Below are 26,433 nucleotides of genomic sequence, written 5' to 3' on the forward strand. Positions count from 1 at the left end.
TAGGTGTATCCTGTATGGGAGTCGCTGCACTTCCTGGACTTGGGTGGCTATTTCGTTTCCCATGTTAGGGAAGTTTTCGACTATAATCTTTTCAAATATTTTCTCGGGTCCTTTCTCTCTTCTCCTTCTGGGACCTCTATAATGCGAATGTTGTTGTGTTTAATGTTGTCCCAGAGGTCTCTTAGGCTGTCTTCATTTCTTTTCATTCTTTTTTCTTTATTCTGTTCCGCAGCAGTGAATTCCACCATTGTGTCTTCCAGGTCACTTATCCGTTCTTCTGCCTCAGTTATCCTGCTGTTGATTCCTTCTAGTGTAGTTTTCATTTCAGTTATTGTATTGTTCATCTCTGTTTGTTTGTTCTTTAATTCTTCTAGTTCTTTGTTAAACATTTCTTGCATCTTCTCTATCTTTGTCTCCATTCTTTTTCCGAGGTCCTGGATCATCCTCTCTATCATTATTCTGAATTCTTTTTCTGGAAGGTTGCCTATCTCCGCTTCATTTAGTTGTTTTTCTGGGGTTTTATCTTGTTCCTTCATCTGGTACATAGCCCTCTGCCTTTTCATCTGTCTTTCTGTGAATGTGGTTTTTGTTTCACAGGCTGCAGGATTGTAGTTTTTCTTGCTTCTGCTGTCTGCCCTCTGGTGGATGAGGCTATCTAAGAGGCTTATGCAAATTTCCTGATGGGAGGGACTGGTGGTGGGTAGAGCTCGTGTTGCTCTGGTGGGCAGAGCTCAGTAAAACTTTAATCCACTTGACTGCTGATGGGTGGGGTGGGTTCCCTCCCTGTTGGTTGTTTGGCCTGAGGTGACCCAACACTGGAGCCTACCCGGGCTCTTTGGTGGGGCTAATGGCGGACTCTGGGAGGGCTTACACCAAGGAGTACTTCCCAGAACTTCTGCTGCCAATATCCTTGTCCTCACGGTGAGACACAGCCATCCCCTGCCTCTGCAGGAGACCCTCCAACACTAGCAGGTAGGTCTGGTTCAGTCTCCTATGGGGTCACTACTCCTTCCCCCGGGTCCCGATGCACACAGTACTTTGTGTGTGCACTCCAAGAGTGGAGTCTCTGTTTCCCCCATCCTGTCGAAGTCCTGCAGTAAAATCCCACCAGCTTTCAAAGTCTGATTCTCTAGGAATTCCTCCTCCCATTGCCAGACCCCCAGGTTGGGAAGGCTGACGTGGGGCTCAGAACCTTCACTACAGTGGGTGGACTTCTGTGGTATAAGTGTTCTCTAGTTTGTGAGTCACCCACCCAGCGGTTATGGGATTTGATTTTACTGTGATTGTGCCCATCCTACCATCTCATTTTGGCTTCTCCTTTGTCTTTGGATGTGGGGTATCTTTTTTGGTGAGTTCCAGTGTCTTCCTGTCGATGATTGTCCAGCAGCTAGTTGTGATTCTGGTGTTCTTGCAAGAGGGAGTGAGAGCACGTCCTTCTACTCTGCCATCTTGGTTCCAATCTCGCAATCCTCCCTTTCCTGAGCAAGGATTAAATTAGCCTTTTACATGTTAAGACTGAACAATCGTGATTTATTTAACATTTTGAATATAGAAGCTAAAAATAGGTATTGTGAGGTTACGAGGTTAGGAAACAGAAGCTGGCCTTTCCCCTAACTTCTGATGTTCTATTTATTTGCTGTTTTTTTTTTCTATACACCACCCTCCCACACCACCTCCACCATCTTTTTGTTTCGGAATTTTTCTAAGCTACAGACAAGTTAAAAGAATAATACAACGAACATCCATATGCCCTTCACCTTGTTTCACCAATTGTTAACATGTTGCCTTCTTTCCTTTATTTCTCTTTATATATACTTTTATGAACAATTTTTTTGATGCAACATTTGAACATAAGCTGTAAGAATCATGACGCTTCACCCCTCAATTCTTCAGTGTGCATCTTCAAAAAAGAAGGACATTCTTCTACAAAACTACTCGTAAAGGGAAATACTCGGATTTTTCCTCCCTGTGTAGGGAAAACCAGTTCCTTCCTACTGCGTGTTTCTCCCCCTGAGTATCCTTTACTATTCACATGAAACACTTCATTTCTGACACTTTCGGTCAGATGTGTGGAGGCTTTTCCCCGCACCAAGTGATTCACTGACACCAGCTGGACATCCTACAGTTTAATTCAATTCTGACGCTACCCAGAGATAGTGTCAGATCCCACAGTTTAAGGACTCAGTCCCACAAGACTGCCCCCCCAGACCTCCAGATGCTAGTTGCAAGCCCAGATTGTCACCTGTGCTTCTGACCAATCGACTGTAGATCAGAGGTTCTAAGACCCCTCCTTAGGTCTGATTAATTTGCTAGAGCAGCTCACAGAACTCAGGGAAACAATTACTTACATTTACCAGTTTATTAGAGGATATGATAAAAGATACAGATGAACAGACAGATGAAGAGTGAGGTTTGGGAGGGTCGTGAGTGTAGGAGCTTCTGTCCCCATGGAGTTGAGGGTGTCACCCTCCCAGTGTGAATGTGTTCACCAACCTGGAAGCTCTCCAAACCCGATACTTTGGGGGTTTTGTGGAGGCTTCCTCCTGTAGACATGATCAGTTAATAACTCCATGTCCAACCCCTCTCTCCTCTCTGGAGGATGGGGGAGGGGTTTGAAAATGCTAAGCTTCTAATTGTGACTTGGTCTTTCTGGTGACCGGCTCATCCAGGAGCCCACTCAGAGTCACCTCCTTAGAGCAAAAGGCGCTCCTAGTGCTCTTAGCACTTAGGAATTTATAAGGGCTTTAGGAGCTCTGTGCTGGGAACCAGGGGCAGAGACTAATGCCTCTATTTCTTATTCACAATAGCAGTTGCATGAATTTTTTTCAACGTGTTATAATCCACAAAAGTTGCTCAAATTATCTCAAATTTAGCCAGTGGGAGACCTTTCAAGATGGTTCCAGAGGTTCAGTGAATGTAATGGATATAAATTTAGCTGAAAAGTTGGGGGCACTGTGGCCAGTGTAGCATGTCAGTTTCCCAAGACTCTGGGATTTCTTTTAAGGCCTCAAGTTCTCCATTTTGAAATGGTGATGGTGATGTTAATACTTCTGATGAATGCACTCTGTCAAACACTTGGTGTGCATTTTCTGATTTAATTCAAGCAACTGTTATTATCCCCATTATATAGATGGGCCCAGGGGGGATTAAGGGAGACCAGGGAGGTCCAAGGTCACAGATTGACTAAATGAGGGAACCAGATTTTTAAACCCAAAGCCTATTGCTTTCACTGCTGTGCTAATAATGTAGTGTAAGTGTAGATGCATTCAACTCATCTAGGACAGACTTGCAGGGGGAAACATCAGCTTGGAAAAGAGGTAAAGAGGATTTACCTCTTCATCTTTCTTCTCCAAATTACTTTCAGAAACTACTCTCGGTGGGCCAGTCAGACTCCAATTGCTTAGATAAAAATAGACCAGGAGTTCTTTAGTATATTTAAGGAAGTTAAGGAAAATTAAGTATTATTTTAAAAGTATATATATTTATTTAAAAAGTAATATAACCACATTCAGAAAAATTGAAATTCATGGAAAAAGATCACCTGCCTCTCACACATAGTTTTGACAATTACTTTGGACATTTTTGTGTTTCTTTTTAAAAATATTTTTTGAATTCATCTAATTTTTAGATATACTCATATTATCTCTAAAATGTTGTCTCCTGCTTTTTTTATCCAGTAAGCAAAAAAAAAATTTTGATGATGAAAACCTACTAGAACTTTCATTCCCATAAGAGTTCATCACTGATTTTTATTATCCCAATTAAAAACAATGGTCTAGATAAAAATGTACCAAGTCCTCAGGGAAGGAATGGACTAGAGGAAGGGCAGATGTATAAACAGTAATTCTGAAAGGGGAGGGGAATATACACTGCACAGTGGAAGCATGGAGGAACGGCAGATAATGGTTGTGCCTTGAGGAAATGGTTCACCAACAAGGTGAAATTTGAACTGAATTTTTTAGGATGGATAGGACTTGCAGAGGATGGGCAAAGGGATTCCTGTACAAGATACAGGAGTGTACAAAGTCAGAGAGATGGCAGGACTTTGACTTGGTTAGGGGTGGGCAGTTGGAATTCAGGAAATCAGAGGCACTGGCAGCAGGGAGGCTGGGCAGGTGGGTGGCGACTAGATGGTATGGGCCTAGACCGCTTTGTGAAGGGGGTTAGACTAGACCTATTAAAGCCGTTGGGTAATTTTGAGCAGCAGAGGTCCTGCATCTCATTTGCACTACAGACAGTTCCCTCTGATGTCAGTGTGCAGGATAGAATCCATCTGTGAAGGACAAGAGTCTAGAAGGGGATGTGGAAGGAGGATATGGGTGGTATCAAGAGCAATCTGAAGCAGATACTATGTTATATGGTAAATTCACATCTTTAGTGGACAAATTTTAAAAATGTCAGATGTACTAGCAACTTTTAAAACTTGACATTTCTCAACATCAGGAGTAATGTCTAGGGCTGCCATGTATAGTTGTGCAGGTTGTTCACTGCACAACAGTGCCTGGCCAAGGAGTGGGGGTAAAATCTGGACCCACCTCTTGCCAAGCTGTGAATCCTGGCATGGACTGTATCCACCCAGAGGAGGCTCTATTTTCCAAATTGCACAAAAACAATATGGCTAGCAGCAGCCCCAATAACTCCCTTATCCAGGCTTAGGCCTAGAATGAATTTCTTTAGAATAATCAATGAGATAAGAGATCAAGACACCAAGAGTCAGAGAACAGTTAAAGTCCCCATTGTTCTCTACCAAATTCATTGTGTGTATCAATAGTTCATTCCTTTTTATGAACTATTGCTGAGTAGTATTCCATGGTAAGGTTATACCAGAATTTGTTTATTCATTTACCTCTTGATGAGCATTTGATTTTTTTTTTCCTGTTTTTGACAATTGCAAATAAAGCTTCTATGAACATTTGTGTACAAGTCTTTGCATGGACATATGCTTTCTTTTCTCTTGGGTAAATACCTAGGAGTGAAATGGCTGGATTGAGTGGCAGGTGTGTACTTCACTTTTTAAGAAACTGTCACATGGTTTCAAAGTGGTTGTGCCGTTTTACTTTCCCACCAGCAATGTTTGAGAGTTCAGTTTCCTCCACAGGAACCAACACTTGCTATTAGCCCACAGTATCTGAACTATCGACTTGGATGAAGTATGAGGAAGAGTTGGTAATAATCTGATTAATTTAGTCTGTGTAGACCACCCAAAAATGGATTCAGATTTAAAAATCAACTACTGTGAGAAAAGGGATTGAGTAAATGCAATCATTACCACAGAATCCCCTTCATCAGTGTGGTTAAGATCTTTTAATATAGTGAGAAGATGTTACTCTGTCATTCTCAGTGTCTATGAAGTGTGTGACTCCACCTCCACCTCCCCACCCAACCCCATTCTGGGATCAGAATCCCCTCTGAGACACTGTAAGCTTCTAGTGTGGGTGTGAATCAAAGGGAGCTTGTCAAAAACACAGATTTCTGGGCACTTTTCCCTGGATTCTGACCCAGTGATCTGGGCGGGGGCCCAGGAATCTGCATTTTCACAGGCACTGGAGTTGAGTCTGTTGGACACACTTTGTTACACCTAACTTATAATTTCTGGGACCACTTGTTTGCAGTGTAGTGGTATTAAGCATTTTCAAGTGTAAGCTACTGGGTTTCAAGTGAGGTTTTTGATCAGTAGCCTGGTCAGTACAAGCCTCCTCATGGCTTATTTTTACTTTTTGCATTTTTGGGTTGTTCACATATTATAACTAGACTGACTCTTACCAGGATCAGGGTCATTTCAACACTTCCCTTACTCCCTGCTCTTTTTTTTTTTTGTTTTTTAAACAGTAAGCCAGAACCCATGATAAAATCTATGGGAGTAAAGTAATATTTTCATGTGAGACAAATCTTTTTTTTTAAGAGTAACTACTTATTCCCTTAAGAGTTTATATGCTGAGTTCATTGACTTGAATAGTGCAGTCACTATCAAATATGCCATTGGAATATTTGTTTCTGTTAATCATACAGTGAAGTTTAAATAAAACATTGCTTTTCTCTTTTTAAAATTTACTTTGCTTAGAACTATTTTGGTGGAAAGCTCTCTGCTCAAGGGAAAATGCCTTGGATTGAATATAATCATGAAAAAGTTTCTGGGACAGAATTCATAATTGACTTTCTGGAAGAGAAACTTGGAGTGAATTTAAACAAAAACCTTGGTCCTCATGAAAGAGCCATCTCCAGGGCAGTGACTAAGATGGTGGAGGAGCATTTCTATTGGTGAGTCCCCGCGGGCACCTGGGTGGGTGTCCAGGGCCTGTCCTTATCATTTGGAGTAAGCTAAGTTGTTTCACTTTTCAGACACTCCCCCCCGCCTTTTCCAAAGTGTTCTACATTCTGACTGACTTAGGGGTCAAAGTTACGACTGTTAAGTTTCTAGGTATCTAGAGCAGGGTTGACATTTTCTGTGGAGGCCCAGCTAGTGCATATTTTAGGCTTTTCGAGCCATATGTGTCTGTGGCAGCTACTTAACTCTGCAGTTTTAGTGCAAAAGCAGCCACAGATTGTACACACATGAATAAGTGTGACTGTGTTTCAATAAAACAACAAAAGCACTGAAATTTGAATTTCATTTAATACGAAATACTATTCTTTTGATTTTTTTTTCCTCAACCATTTACAAATATGAAAACTTCTTAGCTCATGGGCTATATAGTTGGCTGACCCCTGATCTAAGTCACTGAGGTGAGGGAGATATTTCAGTAGACTGGGCTTTTTACCAGTACAAACTGCTGAATTAAAGTGATAGTACATCAGATACCCAGAGGAGGGAACAGAAGACTAAGGCAGGACAGAAGTCTCAGGTGACATAAATTAAGCAAGCTTTGGCAGGGTATTGTCAGTTTTCCTTGGATGACAAGAGCTTCTCTATGATCCAGAAGTAAAGCATACTACTATTTTCTGAGCAACTTTGCCCTGATTGGCTGACTGCTAGCCTGTACTTTGCTCTGATTGGCTGACTCCTATCCTGTGCCTTGCCTTGATTGGCTGACTCCTAGCCCGTATTCCCTGAGTCCGAAGCATAACACACACTGTGTGGAGGAGGTAGGTGCCCCTGTGCTGCACCTGGCGTGCTGGCTGTGACATCGCCTGAGTTAAACAGACTTGGTTCTTCTTGCTTTACAAGCTCATTGATATGTGGGTTTTTTCTTTTTCTTTCATCCGTCTTCTGGAGTTTTAGCATCTTTCTATACACTCCAATAGATAAGAGACGTTTTCTCCCTGATTTCTGCACTTTATCTTGTTCCAAAGATTTAATAAGTAATTGCTGAGCCCACTTTTTTTGGCATTAATTGTTACTCCTGGGTTATTGCTCACCGAGTAGCTTTTTACCTCTTCCACCAAGAGATTCACTCACTGTGGGGTTGATTGTAGAAGGTTTTTTGCCACCACATTCCTATTTCATCCATTCAGCTCTCTTTCTAAATGGAAAACTTGTCTCTTGGATTTTGTGACCGTCTGTTTTTCTTTTTCTTTTTCCACTTTCAGTTCTTGCTCACTTTATTCCAGGGCTGACCTGAAGCAGCACTTTCTTCCCCTTCTCACTGCAGAGGGTGGGAGGAAGGAGGGAACCAGACAGAGAGTGGAGTCAGGGGTGCAGATCAGCCTGGGAGTGATCACAGACTCCGTGTGCCCAGAATGAACTCTGGTCTGTTCCTTATAATACCTGTGGAGAACTGCTGACCCTTCCCTCTCAAAGAGTGCAGGGGTTGCAGTATGGACCAAAATGCATGAGTGCAGGTGACATGCTTAGTCTCAGGGAAAAGCCTTTGAGGAACAGAGTCGTCTCACCTGCTTGCCAGGTTCGAGTCCCCGCTTTGCAGCGATCAGGGAAATGAAGAACCAGCACAGGCACCCAAACCCTCGGTGCCTTCCCTTGCTGAGGCCCCCGTCAAAGTGCTACATCGTTTAATGGATGGGCCCATTAATGTGGAGAGCTAGCACTTTGTCAGCTGCCTGAAAAGCCGAAAACCTTACATTTAAGTTGATATTTTTATACACTCTTTGTTTTCTGTAGTGGTTCATAAAATTTATATTCCAGTTAGAAAGACTTTGATCCAGCTAGATTCCCAAGTACCACCCATCACTGCTTCTTGCTGTGGGTTTTAGTGACGTTTCATATATGTTTACTCTCTGGTAGAAGTTCATCTCCTGCTCTTCCCTTCCCTTCTCTTCCTAATGAGAGGGTCCCTGCTAATGAGATGGGGTGTGGTGGGGAGGGGTGGGAGGGAGAGTTGGGAGGTGGTACCCTGGTGGGGGGGGGATCTTAATTTTACAGACTACAAACCCCCAAGTGTTTGGGAAGTTGCTTAGGTCATTTGTAGATTCTTCTCTTTTTTTAATTAAAAAAATACTTTTTTGGGTTAGCTACTGTTTCTTATTTGTGTCTCAAGGGTTAATTTGAGGAACAGATAGTGAAGGTGGGAGATCAGGTCTTGACTGAGATATAAATATCCAGTGAACTTTCAAAAAAAAAAATCCGAATTCCTCCAATTTCTTTTAGTCTCTAGTAGCGGAAGGAAAAGCAAACTTTCTCTGTTTCATAAAGTTTCCAAACCTTTAGCCAACTTCTTGCTTTGGGGAGATCCTGAACAGGCTTTCCTGAGAGCTCTAAATCCCAGGGGAGAAAAGACACACATCCCCCCCCCCCAGCCCCACACTGCCTGTGCAACCCATGGTAAGAAAATATGTACCTGTGGAAACCGGGGGCCAGCATAGGGAACTGACTACAATATGTAGGAAAATATTACAAGTATGAGCTTTCCATGAGAGCTTGTTAAATTCTGACCATCAAAGTGCTCTAAGGTTGTGTTTGTACTTACAGAAGTGGAAGAGGTGGAATCAGTTGTTTGACTCAGTTGATTCAATTATCTGGAGTTTTCAGATATGTTTATTTTGGTCTGAAACTTTAAAAATACTCCACTTCACATATGATTTTCTGAAAAGCAAAGACATTGGAAGGCTGTCATTATATAACATCACATAATTCTGAAGCTCTGAGTTAGGTCTGTTCAAATAAGCACACTCAGCTATAAAGTGGTTTTTCCTGAACTTGAAATCCATACACTTGCATTATACAGCTATTATTGAAGATGAGGGAGATGGGTTTTCATTCCCTTTGTTCCACTGGATGCTCAAGTTAGATCTAATGTAGGGAAGCCGGTGTAAAGCGAAGTCTGATTACTGGAACGAAATTGAGTTTTGGTAACAGAAGCTATAGCTGCTTCTGTGTGACATACTGCCCCCTTGTGGACACTACTGAGTGTCTTGAGCGTCTTCCAACCCCATAGGGAAGTGTGCAGAGCACCGTTGTCAAACTATCTATAGGCATAACAGTTTTACCCGTAAAAATATAAGGGTTAGAATAGAGGATTCAAATTCATTTTTAGGTTGGCCATAATTTTTAAATTTTGATTTTGGCTTTTGGTGAATGGGAGAGATGGGATGCTTTAATAAAATGACTTACCCAAGATCTCCTTCTCTAAAAGCCAAGGAGACACTCTCTCCCTGATTACAGCTCGATTGATGTGGTCCCTTCTCCTTTCTTTTTGTGTCCCCCTCCACCCCTACTTTTAGACGTAGTGAGGACCCCTGTTTGGAGAGGCTAATCTAATGCCTGTGAAACGTGGTGAAATTACAGAAGCATATCATATGCTCTCGCACCCTTGAGCATTTAGAGTACAAGTGAAAGATGGCAAGGATGTAGCATGACCCAGAAAAGGGCATTCTCATGGTTGGGAAGGCAATATGCTAAGACTCAGTCGTCAAACAGTAGTTTGCCATGGTTTGCAGTTTCTCACATGTGTACTAGTAGTCATTTCTGCTATGGGCCAGGCCTCATGTTAGGTTATAATGAGGGATGTCTTCATTAAAACATCAGAGGTCTGCTTTTCTTTCCTGCCTTCCTAATCTGCTTTAAAAATGTTTGAGCAGGGTTTACTCTTCTGTTCTAAGATAATCAATATTGAAAAAAGAAAAAAACCTCTTTGACCTCATTTTGTAGGAGAGCCCAGATACATCAGTTGCGATAACGAAAATGAGTATCAACTTCCTGAGAGAGGCTCTCAGAATGAGAAATTATTTTAATTGCTCAGCCTGGTCTGGTTTCCAAATTGGCCTTCCCCGTCCTCTCCAGTTAATAATTCCTGATTCCTTGTGCAGTGGGCCTCTTCCCAGTGGAGAGTGAAGAGGCAGATCCCAGAAGAGAATGGTGGCAGCCCCTTCTTGTTCATTCTCCATAGGCATCTCTCTTTCCATTTCTCTGCGTAAATATTGTCAGCCCTTAGAAACACTACTTAGCAGAGGCTGGCTCAGAAGTGAAGGCTTTTCATTCAATCGATAATTCATTCTTTCAGCAGACTTAGTGAATGGATGACTACCAGTAGCTGGCACTGTGCTGGATGGGGGCGGGGAAGCAAGGTGACAAGATGCTGTCCCTGTCCTCAGGTGGCTCACAGGGCAGGGAGGCGCCCAGCTTGCACAGTGGCCAGCGCCGGGGGAGCGTTTGAAGAACCGAGGCCAGGCAACCAGCACCTGCTGGAGCGATGCGGGGAAAGCTTCCTGAGGAGATGGTGCCACAGCAGAATCTAGGGCCAATCAGGGTGGCAGGCGAAGGGGCCAGGTGGGAGGGGAAGACGAGGATGTCCAGGCAGAGGGGGCAGCAATCTGCCAAAGTTTAGAGGCAAGAAAGTGGTGTCTGGGGGGGGGCATGTGTAATTCTGTGTGGTGGGTGCACGGGAGGTGATGCAGGTGTTGGGGTCAGGCTGTGGGGAGGGATGGGAGGCTGGCGTGCCAAGCTAAGCAGCTATGGGGAGTTAATGAATGACTCAGAAGCAGCGAGGTACCATTCGATGTGTGTCTTAGGAGGCTTTCTGTGGCTGCCTCGGGGGAAATGGATTTCTGGAGGGCCTTGAGGGGCTGTCAGGAGCCCTGCAAGGAGGCCACTGTCCTCAGGGTTGAGCAGTGATGCAGCCTGCACTGCAGTGTTAACTGAGTTGGAGGAAAGGGCAAAGCCACAGGGTGACGGGCCGTCAGGAGTGAGGCGTGGGGAGCAGTGAACAGGAACTCCTGGGGTTCTTTCTGGTTTGGGTGAAGAGTAGCAGAATTGAAGGGAAGGAAGAGGATGAATCCAACTTTGGAAATATTCGTCTGAGCTCCCGAAGCTCCTTCACATGGATCTGTGGACCTCAGGGCAGAGGTCTCATGGGCAGTCCTCACTTTGAAATCATGAGTGTGAAAATTAGATCACCCCATGAGTGAGTGTAAGAAGGTGGAAGGAATAAAGAGAAAAATCTTGGCAACGTGGAAGAGGTGAGAGGAAAAGCAGTAGAGACGTAAGCTAAGGGAGAATTCTAAGAGGATGATAGTGTTGGCTGCTGCCGAGAGTTCAAGAAAGGTAAAGATGGAAAGAAAATGTATTTGAACTTTGCAATAAGAAGGGATTGTTGACTCGGACGAGAGTGGTTTCGGTGGAGTGGTGGGGATGGAAGACCCACCACGTGGAGAGTTTTCAGGAAGCTTGGGTGTGGGAGGACGTGGATTAGTGGTTGTTATGATATGGAAGCATGCATGAGTAATGTCTTTGACCTGTAGAAATTGACTTGACCTTGTCGTTTATACACACCTTATGGGGCTTGACCCTGGAAGAGCCTGCCTGGCCCTCATTTGCTTCTCTTCCCTGATACTGGTCTGTAATTTGGGGCACAGGGAGTGAAAGAGAGGAAAGAAATAGAGAGCAGGGTGGGAAAGAGAAGGGAAGAAGGCCAGTTTCTGAGGTTACTTTTAGCTGCAAAATCCTGAATCAACCCAGTGTTTCTTCTGTGCCCTGCATCCGAGCTGCTAACTCAAGTGGAGAACCTTACACCATTGCATCGGGGCCGGGAGGTGTTTCTCTTCCCTGCTCAGCTGTGTGTGCCCAGACAACAGCTGCCTCTTCCCTCCCCACCTGCTCCTCTAACCGGTCAGTCTTCTCAGACTCTCTCCCCAGTGCTGCGTCCTCGTCTTCTGCCTGTGCCCTTATTTCCTGCTCTCAGAGGAGACCAAGTTCATCAGGCGGGAACCTGGAACCTCTCTGCAGCCCCTCACATCTCCATCTCACAGAGAGCGGTGTCCCTACTTCTCTCCACGCTGGCCCTTCCATCCTGGCCTTCTAGTCTTCTCACTTACCCTTGAACTAGGTTTCTCCCAAACCACTCCTTACCCTAGAGACTTTCTTAGGCGACCTCAGCTCCCCTCACAGCTTTGAAACTGCCACCGCCATGCCCCTGCCCATAAATTCTTTGAGTCTAAACCTATCTTGTGAATTCTCAAACCTCGGGACATCCTCCCTTGGAGGTTCCATGGAACCTTCAAATGCAACAGGTTAATTCATCTTTCATCACCTAAATCTGCCCCACCTCGTGTATGCTGGCACTGGCTACCATCCACTCCAGCCATCAGCCTGGGAGATGGCTTCCTCTGTGGTTTCTCCACCTCCAGTCCTTTCCTCACCTTGCCACACATCTGAGTATGTTTCTCGTCTGCTTAAAACCTTTTGGTGGTTAAACTCTGCCTTCTGAATAAATCTTAGCACCCTTTGCATCAGACCCCTCCTGACCCAATCCTTGCCCACCCTTCTAGCTTCAACTCTTACAAGCTCCCTCAGGCATCCCGGACCCCACCCGCCCGTCCTGAAGTTCTTGCAGTTCATAGAGCAGCCAGGGCTCTTCATGCACATGCCTTCTGCCTCTGCTTCATGCCTGGTGAACTCCTGCTCATTCTTCAAGATCAGTTGTGCTTGTGATAAACCCCGTGCAATTTGTCTACAAAGAATGTATTCTTTTTCACATCAACCTGTCCGTTTACATCCACCATATTCCTCATTTTTATGCCTTAGATGCTTCCTGGATGCTATTATTACCTGGTCATACTTAACTTAGGATAATTTAGTTTTATTCTCAGATCACTGACTTCCAAAATAATCAAGGATGGTATAGGCCTTTTATTGTGAATTTAGATCTAGTACAGTTAGAATCAAAGTGCTGATTATTCTAAAGAAATGTGAAAATTGACACCCTCATTACTGCAGGTATAAAAAGAAGAACAAATAGAAAAACGTTTTGTTTGCATGTTTATAAAGAATCTATTAGAATAAATGAAATCTTTTGTATCAAAAGTGTTATTGACTCTCTACATATTAATTAGTCACCATTGCAATGTACTTTTTCCTCTTTTCAGTCCAAATTTCTTGCCTCCTCAATACTTTATTTTGAGATCCTTACAAAAAGAGGTACACAAATATTTCTAATAAGATTTGTAAGCATCTTTTAAAAAGCTAATAAAGAAGAGTTGTGGTTGTAGTACAGAGTATGTTGAAATTGGTTGTGGGACTTTTCAGTAAAAATCAGGAAGGCTTAAAAAAATGAGAGAAATCTTTTTTTTTTTCTTATTTTCATACTCAGGAAAGAGCACTGAAAAGAATAGAACTATATAAAATGATCAAAATTTCAGGGCCTTCTTTTCCGCTTTTGTTTCTTTTTCTTGAGGTGGAAAGTAGCTACGGTTGGCTATCAACCCTTGCGTTCTCTCTGTAAAAAATATTTTCATTCCTCTGATGTTTTCCAAGTGACCATTACTGCTGTATCAACCAACAGTGGGAGTAGGGATGACTCCAGTAGAGCTTTTATTGCTCACTGTGAGGAAAAGCTAAAACATCTTCTGCCTGTACGCCTACAGCTACGTTTTTCTTAGCCTTCAGTAGGAAAACCTTTTAATTTCTATCTACCAACACTATGAACCATAAAAACATTCCTGCGATTGCCCAGGTTCAGAGAGCAAACTCAGCAAAGGCCTGGGTGTTGCAACCAGCATAGCACACGAGCAGGGAATAGCTGCTTAGCTGTCCACACATATACGCAGGAGCCCCTGGAAGGGTGGGTGTTTGCCACGAGCACCACCCAGATGGGAAGACTGATCCAACCACGTTCCTTTGGTGTTCATGCTCGCTCCAGGGTCCTGGAGAACAAACCGAAGCAGAGAGCTGCCTTTCTGGAGAATGAATCATTTATGTACTACTTATAATTTATATGGTTTATAGTAAACATAGACAGCTATACCTATTCCCTGATCCTGTCAAAAAGGCAAAAAGATTTCTTTTTAAAAAATCCTTTGATATCAGGAAATATAAAGTGCATACACAAAGTGTACAAGACAAAAATGTGCAGCTTAATTAATTAACACAGAGCATAAAAAAGAATAATGCCATCTGCAGTAACATGGATGGACCTAGAGATTATCCCACCAAGTGAACTAAGCCAGACAGAGAAAGACAAGTATCATATGATATCGCTTATATGTGAAATCTAAAAAAAATGATACAAATGAACTTATTTACAAAACAGAAATAGACTCACGGACATAGAAAACAAACTTATGATTATCAAAGGGGAGGAGGGATAAATTAGGAGTTTGGGATTAAAATACACACACTACTATATATAAAATAGATAACCAACAAGGACCTACTGTATAGCACAGGGAACTATATTCAATATCTTGTAATAACCTATAATGGAAGAGAATGTAGAAAAAGAATATATGTATATAAGTATATATATATATTTATAAAACTGAATCACTTTGCTGTACACCTGAAACTAACACAACATTGTAAGTCAACTATATTTCAATAAAAATTAAAAAAAAAAACCCCACAGAGCGCAGACCTTTGTAACCATTACTTTGATCAAGAAAGAATGAAGCCACCACCCCAGTCCTTGCCGCCTCCTTCCCGATGCCCCCCACCCCGCCACGTAGGTACTCACTGTCTTGTCTAAAAGCCTTTTAAAGTAGGTTTCTACTTGTTTTCTGTGGGGCTGCCTGAGAGAAAGCAGAAGCATGGCCTTGTGGGCTGGGGGATCTGCAGGCAGCTGCAGTTTGGTGGGATGGTAGCATGGCAAGCTCTCTGCATTTGTCACTGTTTCTCCCTCAGGCCCTAAATCCAGGCATGGACTAGAGTCTGTTGTAATATCTGCCGTGCAGACTGCTCTTTGGAAAAGCTGCAATGATTCAGTCCTCCAGAGTGTGCTAAATTCCCAACCCCTCACTGGAAATTGACTCTGTGGACCTGCTATGTATCTAACGCACAGTAGTAACTTGTTTCCACGCAATTGCAGGACCTTAGCTTATTGCCAGTGGGTGGACAATCTCAATGAGACCCGGAAGATGCTCTCTCTTAGTGGTGGCGGTCCCTTCAGTAACCTGCTGAGGTGGGTCGTGTGCCACATAACGAAAGGAATCGTGAAACGCGAGATGCACGGCCACGGCATTGGCCGCTTCTCAGAGGAAGAGATTTACATGCTGATGGAGAAGGACATGCGGTCTTTAGCAGGGCTTCTGGGTAACGTACCATGTCTTCTATTCTATATTTTCTATCCTTACTTTTTGCATGATTAGTAAAGCACTGTTAGTTTACTGACTTAAAGTTTTATTTTTGTTCGTTTCTTTGCTTCCACATGTAGGCTGCAGTCGCACCATTTAACCAAGTCCCCTAATTTTCAGGAGCACATGTCTCTCTTTTTAATCGCTAGAGCATGACTGTTTCTAGTGTGGCGAGGCCTCGTGTAAAGAGAACGTGGAACATGGTGTAGCATTACTAACTAACTGGCTGTAAGTGATGCTGGCGTTTCTGAATGTGTTGTGAGCCAAGGGGGATTTTGAGCAAGGAAGCTCTTCTATTTATGAACAGGTCAGGGTAAAAGGCTGTTTATAAACACATCTGCTCAGAAGATTCGACTGGGTACTGTCTACATCAAGCTAAGAGAGATGCTGACCCAGCCCGAGTACACGTGCGACATTTGACATTTTCTCACCTCTTTCATTTCCCTTTGTAATCCGAGTCCTCCTCTTATTAGCATGTTTTAACTCTTCTGATTTTGTATTTACTGCACCCAGTGGGTTTAGCTGTGTTGGGAAGCCTCTCAAAGAGAAGCACAGAGCGGCATCTGTTCACGGGTGGGTGAGGACGCTGAGCCGGGTGACACGCGCTTGCTCACCTGGTCGGCTGGAGGTGGCTGGGCTGATGTGACTTTGTACTGGACAGAGTTTGCGTCTCAGCTCTGACAGATCACAAGCAGATCATTTGAATTCAGGAGCTTCAGTATGTGGAAGGATGGCCTCTCCTGGGAACAACTAACGTATACGGAGCCAAGGTCATAGGACCTAGTCCTTCGGGGCTGCTGATTTTGTCTGGGGACAGTGGGTTTTCACTGACCCTCTCTCAGTACCCTCATATCTATTCTGGAGCACACTAGGTACTTCACCTCCTCCAGGAAGCGGGGGTTTGGGATTTGTTTTGTTGAAACCTACCTGGTGCCGAGGAACTGGGGGCTGTGCTGGGTGTAACCACCCCTGTGCAGGGTGACCCACTCTGATGGGCTCCTTCATGCTGTTCGCTCCACCTACTGGACCTGGAGTCCTCCCCTGAACCTGGCCTTCAGGGGGAGAGCCCAACAGGGCATGCAGCTCTTGGCCAGCTTTGTCATGTGGGGGGTTTGACGCCGCTGGGCTCCTGCTCTAAATAGACACTCAGGAGCTCTGCCTGGCTTGGAGGGTGACGCTGTCTGGACCTCCTGGTGCTTTGCGTCCCTGGGCCCAGGTGGGCCTGCCGGATGTAGGTATGAATGGAATTTGCCTTGAGTTTGCCTTGTTCCTTTGGAAACTCTCAGCCTCACACAGAGCAGGTGCACAGAGGGCCGTTTCCTCCTAGCAGTGGCTCTGTCTGCTCCTGGCTTCCTTCCCAGCTCATGCTGTTGGGAGCCCCAGAAAGCCAGGAGTGGAGACCCTGAAGTGATGACAGCTCATTTCTAACAACAGTGCTCGTTCCCTAACCAGAGCGGGCTGATCCTTTCCCTTCTAGAGCATTTTTGGTTGGGAGAACCTGGGGGCAGGGTGGTAGCAATAATAACGATAACGCCAGTGTCTCTGTGGTATTTAATGACTCAGAAAAATGCTTCCACCCCAGTGACGGTGAGATGGGAGACAAATGAATCACTGGTAGCTAGGCTGTCAGTGGCAAGTATTCACAACAGCATCCCAAGTCCAGGTGATTTTCTAGGATGAGAAACTGAGTGGGTTACTTGCAAAGCTGGATTTTACTAGAGTTACATTCTGTATGGGGGCCCAGGGAGCAGTCTAGCTTTGAACTCTATCACAGGAGAAGCACTTCTTCTGCATTTGGGGAGGGAGAGGCTCTGGGGCCGAACATCATAGTTTTTCTTACTAAATGAGGCAGAAAGCAGCTATTTCTCCCTTCACCCAGGGTTATAGCTTACTTTTAATGTCCAGCTGCCTAAGAGACTCAAAATGCAAAATGACTTTTTATTGAGCTATTTCAAGATTTGGGGAAATTGTCCAGGGATGTATTTGACTCATTAGGATAAATTAGTTATTGCTGTTTCAGTTCAACTAACTTCAGTGATTTGACACCTTCTATGTGCCAGGAGCTGGGAGATTGAGTACAAAGATGAGTTAGAGCTTGTTCCCGCCCTCAGGTGCCTATAGTCGAGTGGGAGGGATGAACCTATAAGCCAGGAGCACGCAAATTACAGCCCATAGCTGGTGGCCTATTGTTGTTGTTGTTTTGTTTTTTTTAAATGGCCTGTGAGCTAAGAATCATTTTTTTTTTTAAGTGCTTCTATAGCACCTTTTTTTTTGTAATTTTATTTTATTTATTTATTTATTTATTTATTGCTGTGTTGGGTCTTCGTTTCTGTGCGAGGGCTTCCTCTAGTTGCGGCAAGTGGGGGCCACTCTTCATCGCGGTGCGTGGTCCTCTCACTATCACTGCCTCTCTTGTTGCGGAGCACAGGCTCCAGACGCGCAGGCTCAGTAATTGTGGCTCACGGGCCCAGTTGCTCCGCGGCATGTGGGATCTTCCCAGACCAGGGCTTGAACCCGTGTCCCCTGCATTGGCAGGCAGATTCTCAACCACTGCACCACCAGGGAAGCCCCAAGAATCATTTTTACATTATTAAAATGTAAGGAAAAAATCCAACAGAGATCAAATGTGGCCTGGAAAACCTACAGTTTTTACCATCCGACCCTCCATTGAAGAAGTGGTTACCACGCACAAGTGCACAAGTCAGGCTGCGGTAGGGCCCGTGATAGAGGTCTGTGCTCCCAGGGGCAAAGAGGCAGGAGAACCGTGCAGGGCTGTAGGAGAAGTGGCAGCTGTGTTGGCTCAAGAAAGTAAACAGTTGTCCCCATGCAGAAAATAAGGAAGGATCTCCCAGGCAAATCACGAGAAAAGGAGTCCTGGGTGAGGGGCATTTTGGGATCATGGTTGAAATGAAGATCAAAAGGTAGTTGGGGCCATATTATAAAGGGTAATAATTATCATGCTCAGAGATGTATACTTTATCATACAGGAAACACAGAGGTGTTGCAGATTTCTGAGTATAAGAGAGAAAGAGCCATGTTTGTGATTTAAAAAAGTGGCTCTGTTGGTGTCTTAGAGGAGGGATTGGTCCAGAGGTGTAACTGGTAAAGAGAGACTGAAGACAGGCAGCGAATATCTATGGATATAGTTTAAAAAATTCTAATTAAATTCAAATTAAAATAAAAAATTAAATTTAAACTAAATAGAAATCAGTTAAACAAAATTAGTGAATTTTAATTGTGGTGTATTAAAAAAACTCTACAGCCAGATCAAGTAGAAACTGAATAGAAAATATGATTTGATGATATAAAATATATTAACAACATCGATTATGAATGGCTAGGAGGAAAATCATAATTTTCTCGGTACTGAAATGGCATTTGAAAATGAAATTCAGAATCCATTCCCGATAAAAACTCTTAGTAAGACTAGTTCCTTAACTTGAAAAAAGGGTGTCAAGCCAATAGCAAATGTCATATTTAATGTTGAGCCACTAGGAGCACCTCCAGTAAAATAAAGTACAGAACAAGGCTGCCCGCTCTCATGTTATTTAATGTACTTTTGGGAGAGCCTGACAACATAGTTGGACAACATGAAAAAATGATATCTTCATGTTGGAAAGGAGGAATCAAAATTATTATTTACTGAAATTAAGAGATTAAGTAGGGGCTTCCCTGGTGGCGCAGTGGTTGAGAATCTGCCTGCCAATGCCGGGGACATGGGTTCGAGCCCTGGTCTGGGAAGATCCCACATGCCGCGGAGGGGCTGGGCCCGTGAGCCACAACTACTGAGCCTGCACGTCTGGAGCCTGTGCTCCGCAACAAGAGAGGCCGCGACAGTGAGAGGCCCGTGCACCGCGATGAAGAGTGGCCCCTGCTTGCCGCGACTAGAGAAAGCCCTCGCACAGAAACGAAGACCCAACACAGCCATAAATAAATAAATAAATAAATTTATAAAAAAAAAATGTATGCTGGTCATCACTCCATGGCAGTATATAGCGATATTAAAAAAAAAAAAAAAAAAAAGAGATTAAGTAGCTAAAATAATGTAGAATCAACTAAAGTTATAACAGATAATGGGAGTGTCCAGTAAGTTTGCAAAGGTTACAAGCATGCAGACATCTATAGTTTTTTTGAGTATCCCAAATAAGCAGTTAGAAAATATAATTTAAAAAATCCACTCACAATAGCAATAAAAATTTAAAATATTAGAAATAGAATTTGTCAGAAATATTTAGTACCTAGAGAAATAAAAATAAACAATCCTAGTAAGAGAGAGAAGGATTTTTAGAAAATGGAGGGTGTACCTTGATTGATTGATTGATTCACTCATTCGAGAGTGATGACCCGAGAGCCAGAGGCAAACCCCAGCTTCCTCACTAACTAGCTCCGAGACCCTGGGCACATTTCTTAACTTCTCTAGGCCTCAGTTTCCTTATGTTTGAAATGGGGACCATCACCACGAGAAGACAAGTAATACATGTAAAGTGCTCAGAACGGTGCCTGGCATGTTGGAAGCAATCGAACAACAAGCAAATTAAAGTACCACGAGGAGAGGAAATTCAGGAAGGAGAGGTTCAAGGTGCTGTGAGAGCTGATAAGGGGGATTGCCTAGTGGTCACTGCTAGTCCCTGTTTAGTTCTGCGTGGTCCCCTGACCTCTCTTTTTTTTTTTTTTAATAAATTTATTTATTTATTTATTTATTTATTTATGGTTGAGTTGGGTCTTTGTTGCTGTGTCTGGGCTTTCTCTAGTTGTGGTGAGCGCGGGCTACTCTTCGTTGCGGTGCGCAGGCTTCTCATTGTGGTGGCTTCTCTTGATTCGGAGCATGGGCTCTAGGCACGTGGGCTTCAGTAGTTGTGGCATGTGGGCTCAGTAGTTGTGGCTCACGGGCTCTAGAGCGCAGGCTCAGTAGTTGTGGCACACGGGCTTAGTTGCTCTGCGGCATGTGGGATCTTCCTGGACCAGGGCTTGAACCCATGTCCCCTGCATTGGCAGGCAGATTAACCACTGCGCCACCAGGGAAGCCCGACCCCTCTGTTTAAAGCAGAGATACCCTCCATGTAGTAAGTGCTTGATTGTCACCTCAGGCAAGAAGGGCACACATTGTCTATTTCCATCCTCCTCCCCAAAGGGTAAGAGTCCGAAGAGCATGAAAGATGTAAAAATTAAAAACAAATGGTTAGGTTTTAGGAAGCAGTGTGGGTGGAGGCAGGCAGCCTCGTGGCCGCACAGGAGGGAGTTCTGGAGTCAGATCCCTGGGCTCAGACCTTGGGCTCCACCACTTGCCAGCTGTGCAACTTCACATGAATAACTTAATTTTTTTTCACCTGCAAAATGGGGGTTGGAACCTAGAGAGTGTGAGGACTAAAGGTGATAATTTATGCAATATACTTACTACGGTGTCTGGCACATAATAAATGCCAAGTAAGTATTAGCTATGACCATTATCACTTTTACAGATTTTTGTATGTAATACAAGTTCACTAGGAACATTGTTTTCTGGGGAAAAAAATGTTTGTGAAGAAAACCTTTTTTCTGATTTTTAAATTTATTAGTTAATTATAGAAATTTGAGGGACTGCCCTGGTGGTGCAGTGGTTAAGAATCCGCCTGCCAATGCAGGGGACACAGGTTCGAGCCCTGGTCCAGGAAGATCCCACATGCCGCAGAGCAACTAAGTCCGTGCGCCACAACTACTGAGCCTGTGCTCTGGAGCCCACGAGCCACAACTACTGAAGCCCACGTGCTACAACTACTGAAGCCCGCATGCCTAGAGCCCGTGTTCCACAGAAGAAGCCACCACAATGAGAAGCCTGCGCACCGCAACGAAGAGTAGCCCACGTTCACAGCAACTATAGAAAGCCTGCGCGTAGCAACGAAGACCCAATGCAGCCAAAAATAAATAAATAATAAATTTATAACAAAAAAATTAAAAAAAATAAAAATATCAGAAAAGTATTTTAAGAAAAAGAAATTTGGTAAGGTTCAGAAAAGCATAGAGAAGGAAGATTAAGTCCTTAATCTTATAATGTACTGCTAACTACAGTTACCATTTTGGTGTGTATCTTTCCAATATTTTTATGCATAATTTTGAATCTTATATATGATTACCTGTATTATATATGTATGTGTATTTGTGTACACACACATATATAATTTTCCAACCTGTCTTTTCCCTGTTTAATATATTGCACATATTTTCCTCTATTATTAAGTATTCTATACCATGCAATTCTGTGCACCTGGTATCACATTTGATGCCATAAAAGCTGACTAAGATTCATCAGTAAAACTCTGTTTTGCCCTCTGCCTCGCTCATATTTCTGTCCTATTATTATTAATCCTGAGTCTACAGGTATGCACATAAAGTGGAAGGAAAATAAGACAGAATGAACATAAGAAGTATGTAGCTGTATCCTTCATTAGCATAGAGATCCCCAGCTGTGGCCATTAGAGACGAGATTAAAGTAAGAATAGAGGATGGAATCTGGTATAAAGTAACAGCACCCATTTGGCTGATGAGGAAACCGAGGCACAGGAAGGTTGAGTGACTTGTCCACAGCTGTACCAGTCGTAAAAAGTGGAGGCAGGAATCAAATCCAGGCTGCCTGACTCTAGTCCCCTGCTATTTTCTGGCCCAACAGCTACCCTGCAGTTCCTTGGGAGCTGAGACTTAAAGTGGAGTGTGTGTTATGTTATGTCAGGATGACTCCTTCAGAGCGTTGTCTGAAGTTGCCAGAACTTTCACTGGCAAGTTAAAATGTAATCTCCAAGGTAATTTTACAAGCTGTTTTATGATGCTGATCTTGGAGGCTGAGAGCAGCACAAACTGTGGAGTCTCATCATTGATGTCCGTTCCTGGGCTTTGTGAGTTGAAGTCTCCTCCATCCTGAGGAGGCTGGCTCCCAACAGAGATGTGTTAAAACTCCAGGCTGAAGAGTACAAGTACTTGAGGAGAAAAGGTCTCTCTTTTAGGAGCTGTTACTGAAAGAGCCAAGTAATAAAGTGGAATTTGTAAATGAAAGTGAGAAAAACAAGCTGATTTCCAGCAAACTATACTTGACTAATATAAAGTGAAATGCACTTTCCCCTCCTGGTCTGAAGCCTCTTGTTGAGTCATGAAAATGGCTTGGGGAGTCTTTATTTTTCAGAGTCCTTGTTGCCATTGGGTTGGCACATGTCAAAGAGCCAAATCTATTGGTTATTTTAATAAACACCAATGTGTGATCTTGGCTATTTAATAAAGAGGAAAGGGGTGCAAAGTAGTGCTTCCTTTCAAAGGCAGCAAAGTGAGTCACTTGCCACATGTGCTTCATGTCACCCTTTTCAGCATGTATAGTTACAGTGTGGTATAATTTTTCAGAATGAATGTATTTTGCTATTGAACTGAAAAATAAAATCATTTAAAATTTATTTATTTATTTGTTTATTTTTCAGGTTGTAAATAATTTCATTTTTTAAATATATAGATATTCAACTGATCACTTAGTTCTTTAGTTAAATAATATATAGAAGATTAAAACTGGTTTTGTGATTAGTAATAGAAAATCTCTAGCCCATTTTTAATCAGAAATGCCTTTGGGGTTCCATCCCTCCAGACTGAAAAACCTTGCTATGGAGCAGAAGTGGTGATGTGGTATATTAATTTTGTATCCTGCAACTTTACCGAATTCACTGGTGAACTCTAGTAGTTTTCTGGTGGCATCTTTAGGATTTTCCATGTATAGTATCATGTCATCTGCAAACAGTGACAGTTTTACTTCTTCCTTTCCAATTTGGATTTCTTTTATTTCTTTTTCTTCTCTGATTGCTGTGGCTAGGACTTCCAATACTTTGTTGAATAAAAGTGCTAAGAGTGGTCATCGTTGCCTTGTTCCTGATCTTAGGGGAAATGCTTTCAGCTTTTCACTGTTGAGTATGATGTTAGCAGTGGGTTTGTCACATATGGACTTTATTATAAGAGAGCTGGTCTCAGAGAGCTGGGACTCCAGAGCAGGAAGCCGGGCTCGGTAAGAAATAGATTGGGGGTCTTGTAGCTGCAGCACGGGAGCTGCTGTCTTTGGGGAGTGTAGCTTAGGTTGTTGCCAAACTTCTTCTGCATTTTTTTAAAAAATTATTTATTTATTTATTTACTTTTGGCTGTGTTGGGTCTTCGTTGCTGCACACGGGCTTTCTCTAGTTGCAGCGAGCGGGGGCTACTCTTCGTTGCGGTGCATGGGCTTCTCATCGTGGTGGCTTCTCTTGTTGCGGAGCACGGGCTCTAGGCACGCGGGCTTCAGTAGTTGTGGCACGCGGGCTCAGTAGTTGTGGCTCGCGGCCTCTAGAGTGCAGGCTCAGTAGTTGTGGCGCACAGGCTTAGTTGCTCCACGGTATGTGGGATCTTCCGGGACCAGGGCTTGAACCCGTGTCCCCTGCATTGGCAGGTGGATTCTTAACCACTGTGCCACCAGGGAAGTCCTTTTTCTGCAGTTTTATGCTCCATGTCTTGTGGTTCTCAAGCTTCTCCTAGTCACAACGCAAGATTGCAATATGATGCTTTTGGAAAGCAGCTTTTGTCAGGTGGACTGGAACTAAGGGTTATTAAGGAAAGTTGAGGTGGCAGCTCCTTATGTGTGGGCATTGGGGGTGGGTTGAGGCTGGACCTGAATTTCTTCTCTTGTCTCTAACTCACCCTCGGGTTCAGGCGGGGGAAACAGGCTGCAGGATGGGGGTGTCGGTGGTATTGATAGTTCAGACTGTTACAGAGGGTCTTAAAGAAGCCGTCCATTTACCTGATTGTGATGAAGCAGCACAGATGACTGAACTCTAATGTTTGTTTGCTTTTGACTGGACTTTTATAGACCCTGCATGGTGACACAGCACTTATGTCATGGGAAAAGCAAATGAATAATTGGCAGCTAGAGTTGGTTTGCGAGACGTAATCATATGGGGGAGAATAATAAAGGTACAGTTTCAGTTATGAGGCTCAGCTGGGCACTGTTGGTGGGCAATAAATAACTGCTGGACGAATGAAGGAAAGAATGAATGAATGTCAGGACACGTTTAGCAGGTAGCCAATGTGGCAGTCCAGGATCTGTGGATCTGAGAGTACTTTCTGAGCAAAAAACTGAAATTTGTGAATGCTTTTAAGAGGTAGGATCAGAAATAGTGCTGGGCTCTCTAGGTGGAAACTGCAATTTCCTATCAAAGAATGTTCTTTTTAGCCATGGCTAGAGACCTTAGGAGGGAGAGTATACTTGTAATAATTAGAATGCAGACGGAAAGATAATGCCTTTGACTTAGGACTGTATGAGTCTGACTGTATGGGCACACATGCCTTCAGCTCTTTGAGAGGGGCTGTGAGTAAGGTGGCGACAGCCCTGGCTGCTAGAACTGCCGCCTGAGGGAGATCTTGTAATATTTATAATAGCAACACTTGTGAGAAGTGCCACCCTGGAGAAGTACCAGGTGCAATGAGGATGTTTTTTGCAGGGGAAACTGACATGGTCAAGGCTACTTTGAGGGGATGACATTTAAGCTGGGCTCTGAAGATAAACGGGGGTTAGGCAGGCATGTGTGTGGGGAAGAGGAATCGGATGCGGCAGGGAGGAGATGAGCACGGAACATGGAAGGAACTTGGCCCGTGAAGTCTCTGAGTGGAAGAGCAGCTGGGGGCCTTCAAGGAATGAAAAGATGGCCAGTGTGTCTGGAAACTGTGTGAGAGCAGAGGTGTGGCATGAGGTGGAGGTAGGCAGGGGCTAGATCATACAGGCCTTCCACGTCACGTAAAGAACGCAGGCTTTGTTCGAAGAGCAGTGAAAGCCATAGGAGGTTGAAAGTAGGGAAGAGGCGGGACCTTATTTACGCGTAACGCGCTGGAGGGGCCGAGGGGGATTCGGGGCCCAGTGAGGAGGCTGGTGCAGTCCAGGAAAGGTAAGATGGCGTTTGGACTACGACCATGGCCATAGAGTTGGGCATAAAATTTAGTGATTTTAAATGTGTGTGTGGGTGTGGGAGGTGGTGATGGAGAGGGCAGGGGTGAGGAATAACCAAGTTCTCAACACGAAAATTGAGTAATAAGCAAAGTAGCCATTCCCAGAGCTGGGGATCACTGGAGAGAAGGGGAGGATCACGAATTTCACTTGTGGATATGCCGAGTTTCAGATCCTGGGAGACAGGTGCCTGAGTGGAGAGGAAGTATATGAAAAAGGCAGCCTTTTGAGTTAGTGGAGAAAAGATAAATTAATTCAGTAAAATGGTGTTGGGACAGCTGGCTAACCATCTGGAACAAAATAAGTATAATCCAGACTTTGTCATATACCTGAATAAATTCCAAATGGATTAAGCACTTCAGAGTAAAAAATAAAACCCTAAAGATGCCAGGATAAAATACGGGAAACATTTATATAATGTTAACTTGGGAATATTTTTCTAATAATGGCACCAAAGGGAGAAACTATAAAAAGAAAGGTTGAATTGGTGGATTACGTGAGAAAAGGAAAACAAAAATCGCCATAAATAAAGTTAAAATTGAAATAGTAGGTTGAAAAATGTTTGTGACATGTGACAAAACAATATTACTGAACTTGTGAAGAACTTCCGCAAGTCAATAAGAAAAGTGAGTGCCTGAAAGGGAAAATTGGGCAAAAGACATAAAAAGGTAATTTGCAAAAATAATACAAATAATAAACACATGAAAAGTGTTCAACTTCTTTAGTAATCAAAGCAGTGCAAGTTAAAAAATCAGGCACCACTCTGTCAATCAAACTGGAAAAACCTTTTTTATTTTTTTAATAGTGTGAAGTAGCTGCAGGGGTGTGGAAGAGGCACTAACCTCTGTTGGTAGGAATAAAAACTAACACTTTCTGAAGTTGAGTTTCACAGTTTCAAAAGTCATAAAATTGTACATATTTATCAATACAGCCGGCTGTCTTTATCCGCCTGGGTTCCGCATCTGCAATTCAACCAAGCGTGGATCCTGTACTATGTTTAGGATCCG

General features: G+C 43.5%; 1 protein-coding gene across 5 annotated transcripts in view; it reads left to right on the forward strand.

The window, feature by feature from the left end:
- Positions 1 to 26,433, forward strand: part of FAXC (failed axon connections homolog, metaxin like GST domain containing) — a 76,849-nt gene that overhangs the window by 17,091 nt on the left and 33,325 nt on the right. For all 5 annotated transcript variants that reach the window (XM_082475326.1, XM_082475325.1, XM_082475324.1 and 2 more), the window contains 2 exons: positions 6,062 to 6,258; positions 15,192 to 15,415. In XM_082475326.1, coding sequence (XP_082331452.1) covers positions 6,062 to 6,258; positions 15,192 to 15,415 — 421 coding nt within the window. The remainder of the gene's footprint in view (positions 1 to 6,061; positions 6,259 to 15,191; positions 15,416 to 26,433) is intronic.

Source organism: Balaenoptera physalus (assembly GCF_965194825.1).
Source record: "Balaenoptera physalus genome assembly, chromosome: 9".
Lineage (NCBI taxonomy): Eukaryota > Metazoa > Chordata > Mammalia > Artiodactyla > Balaenopteridae > Balaenoptera > Balaenoptera physalus.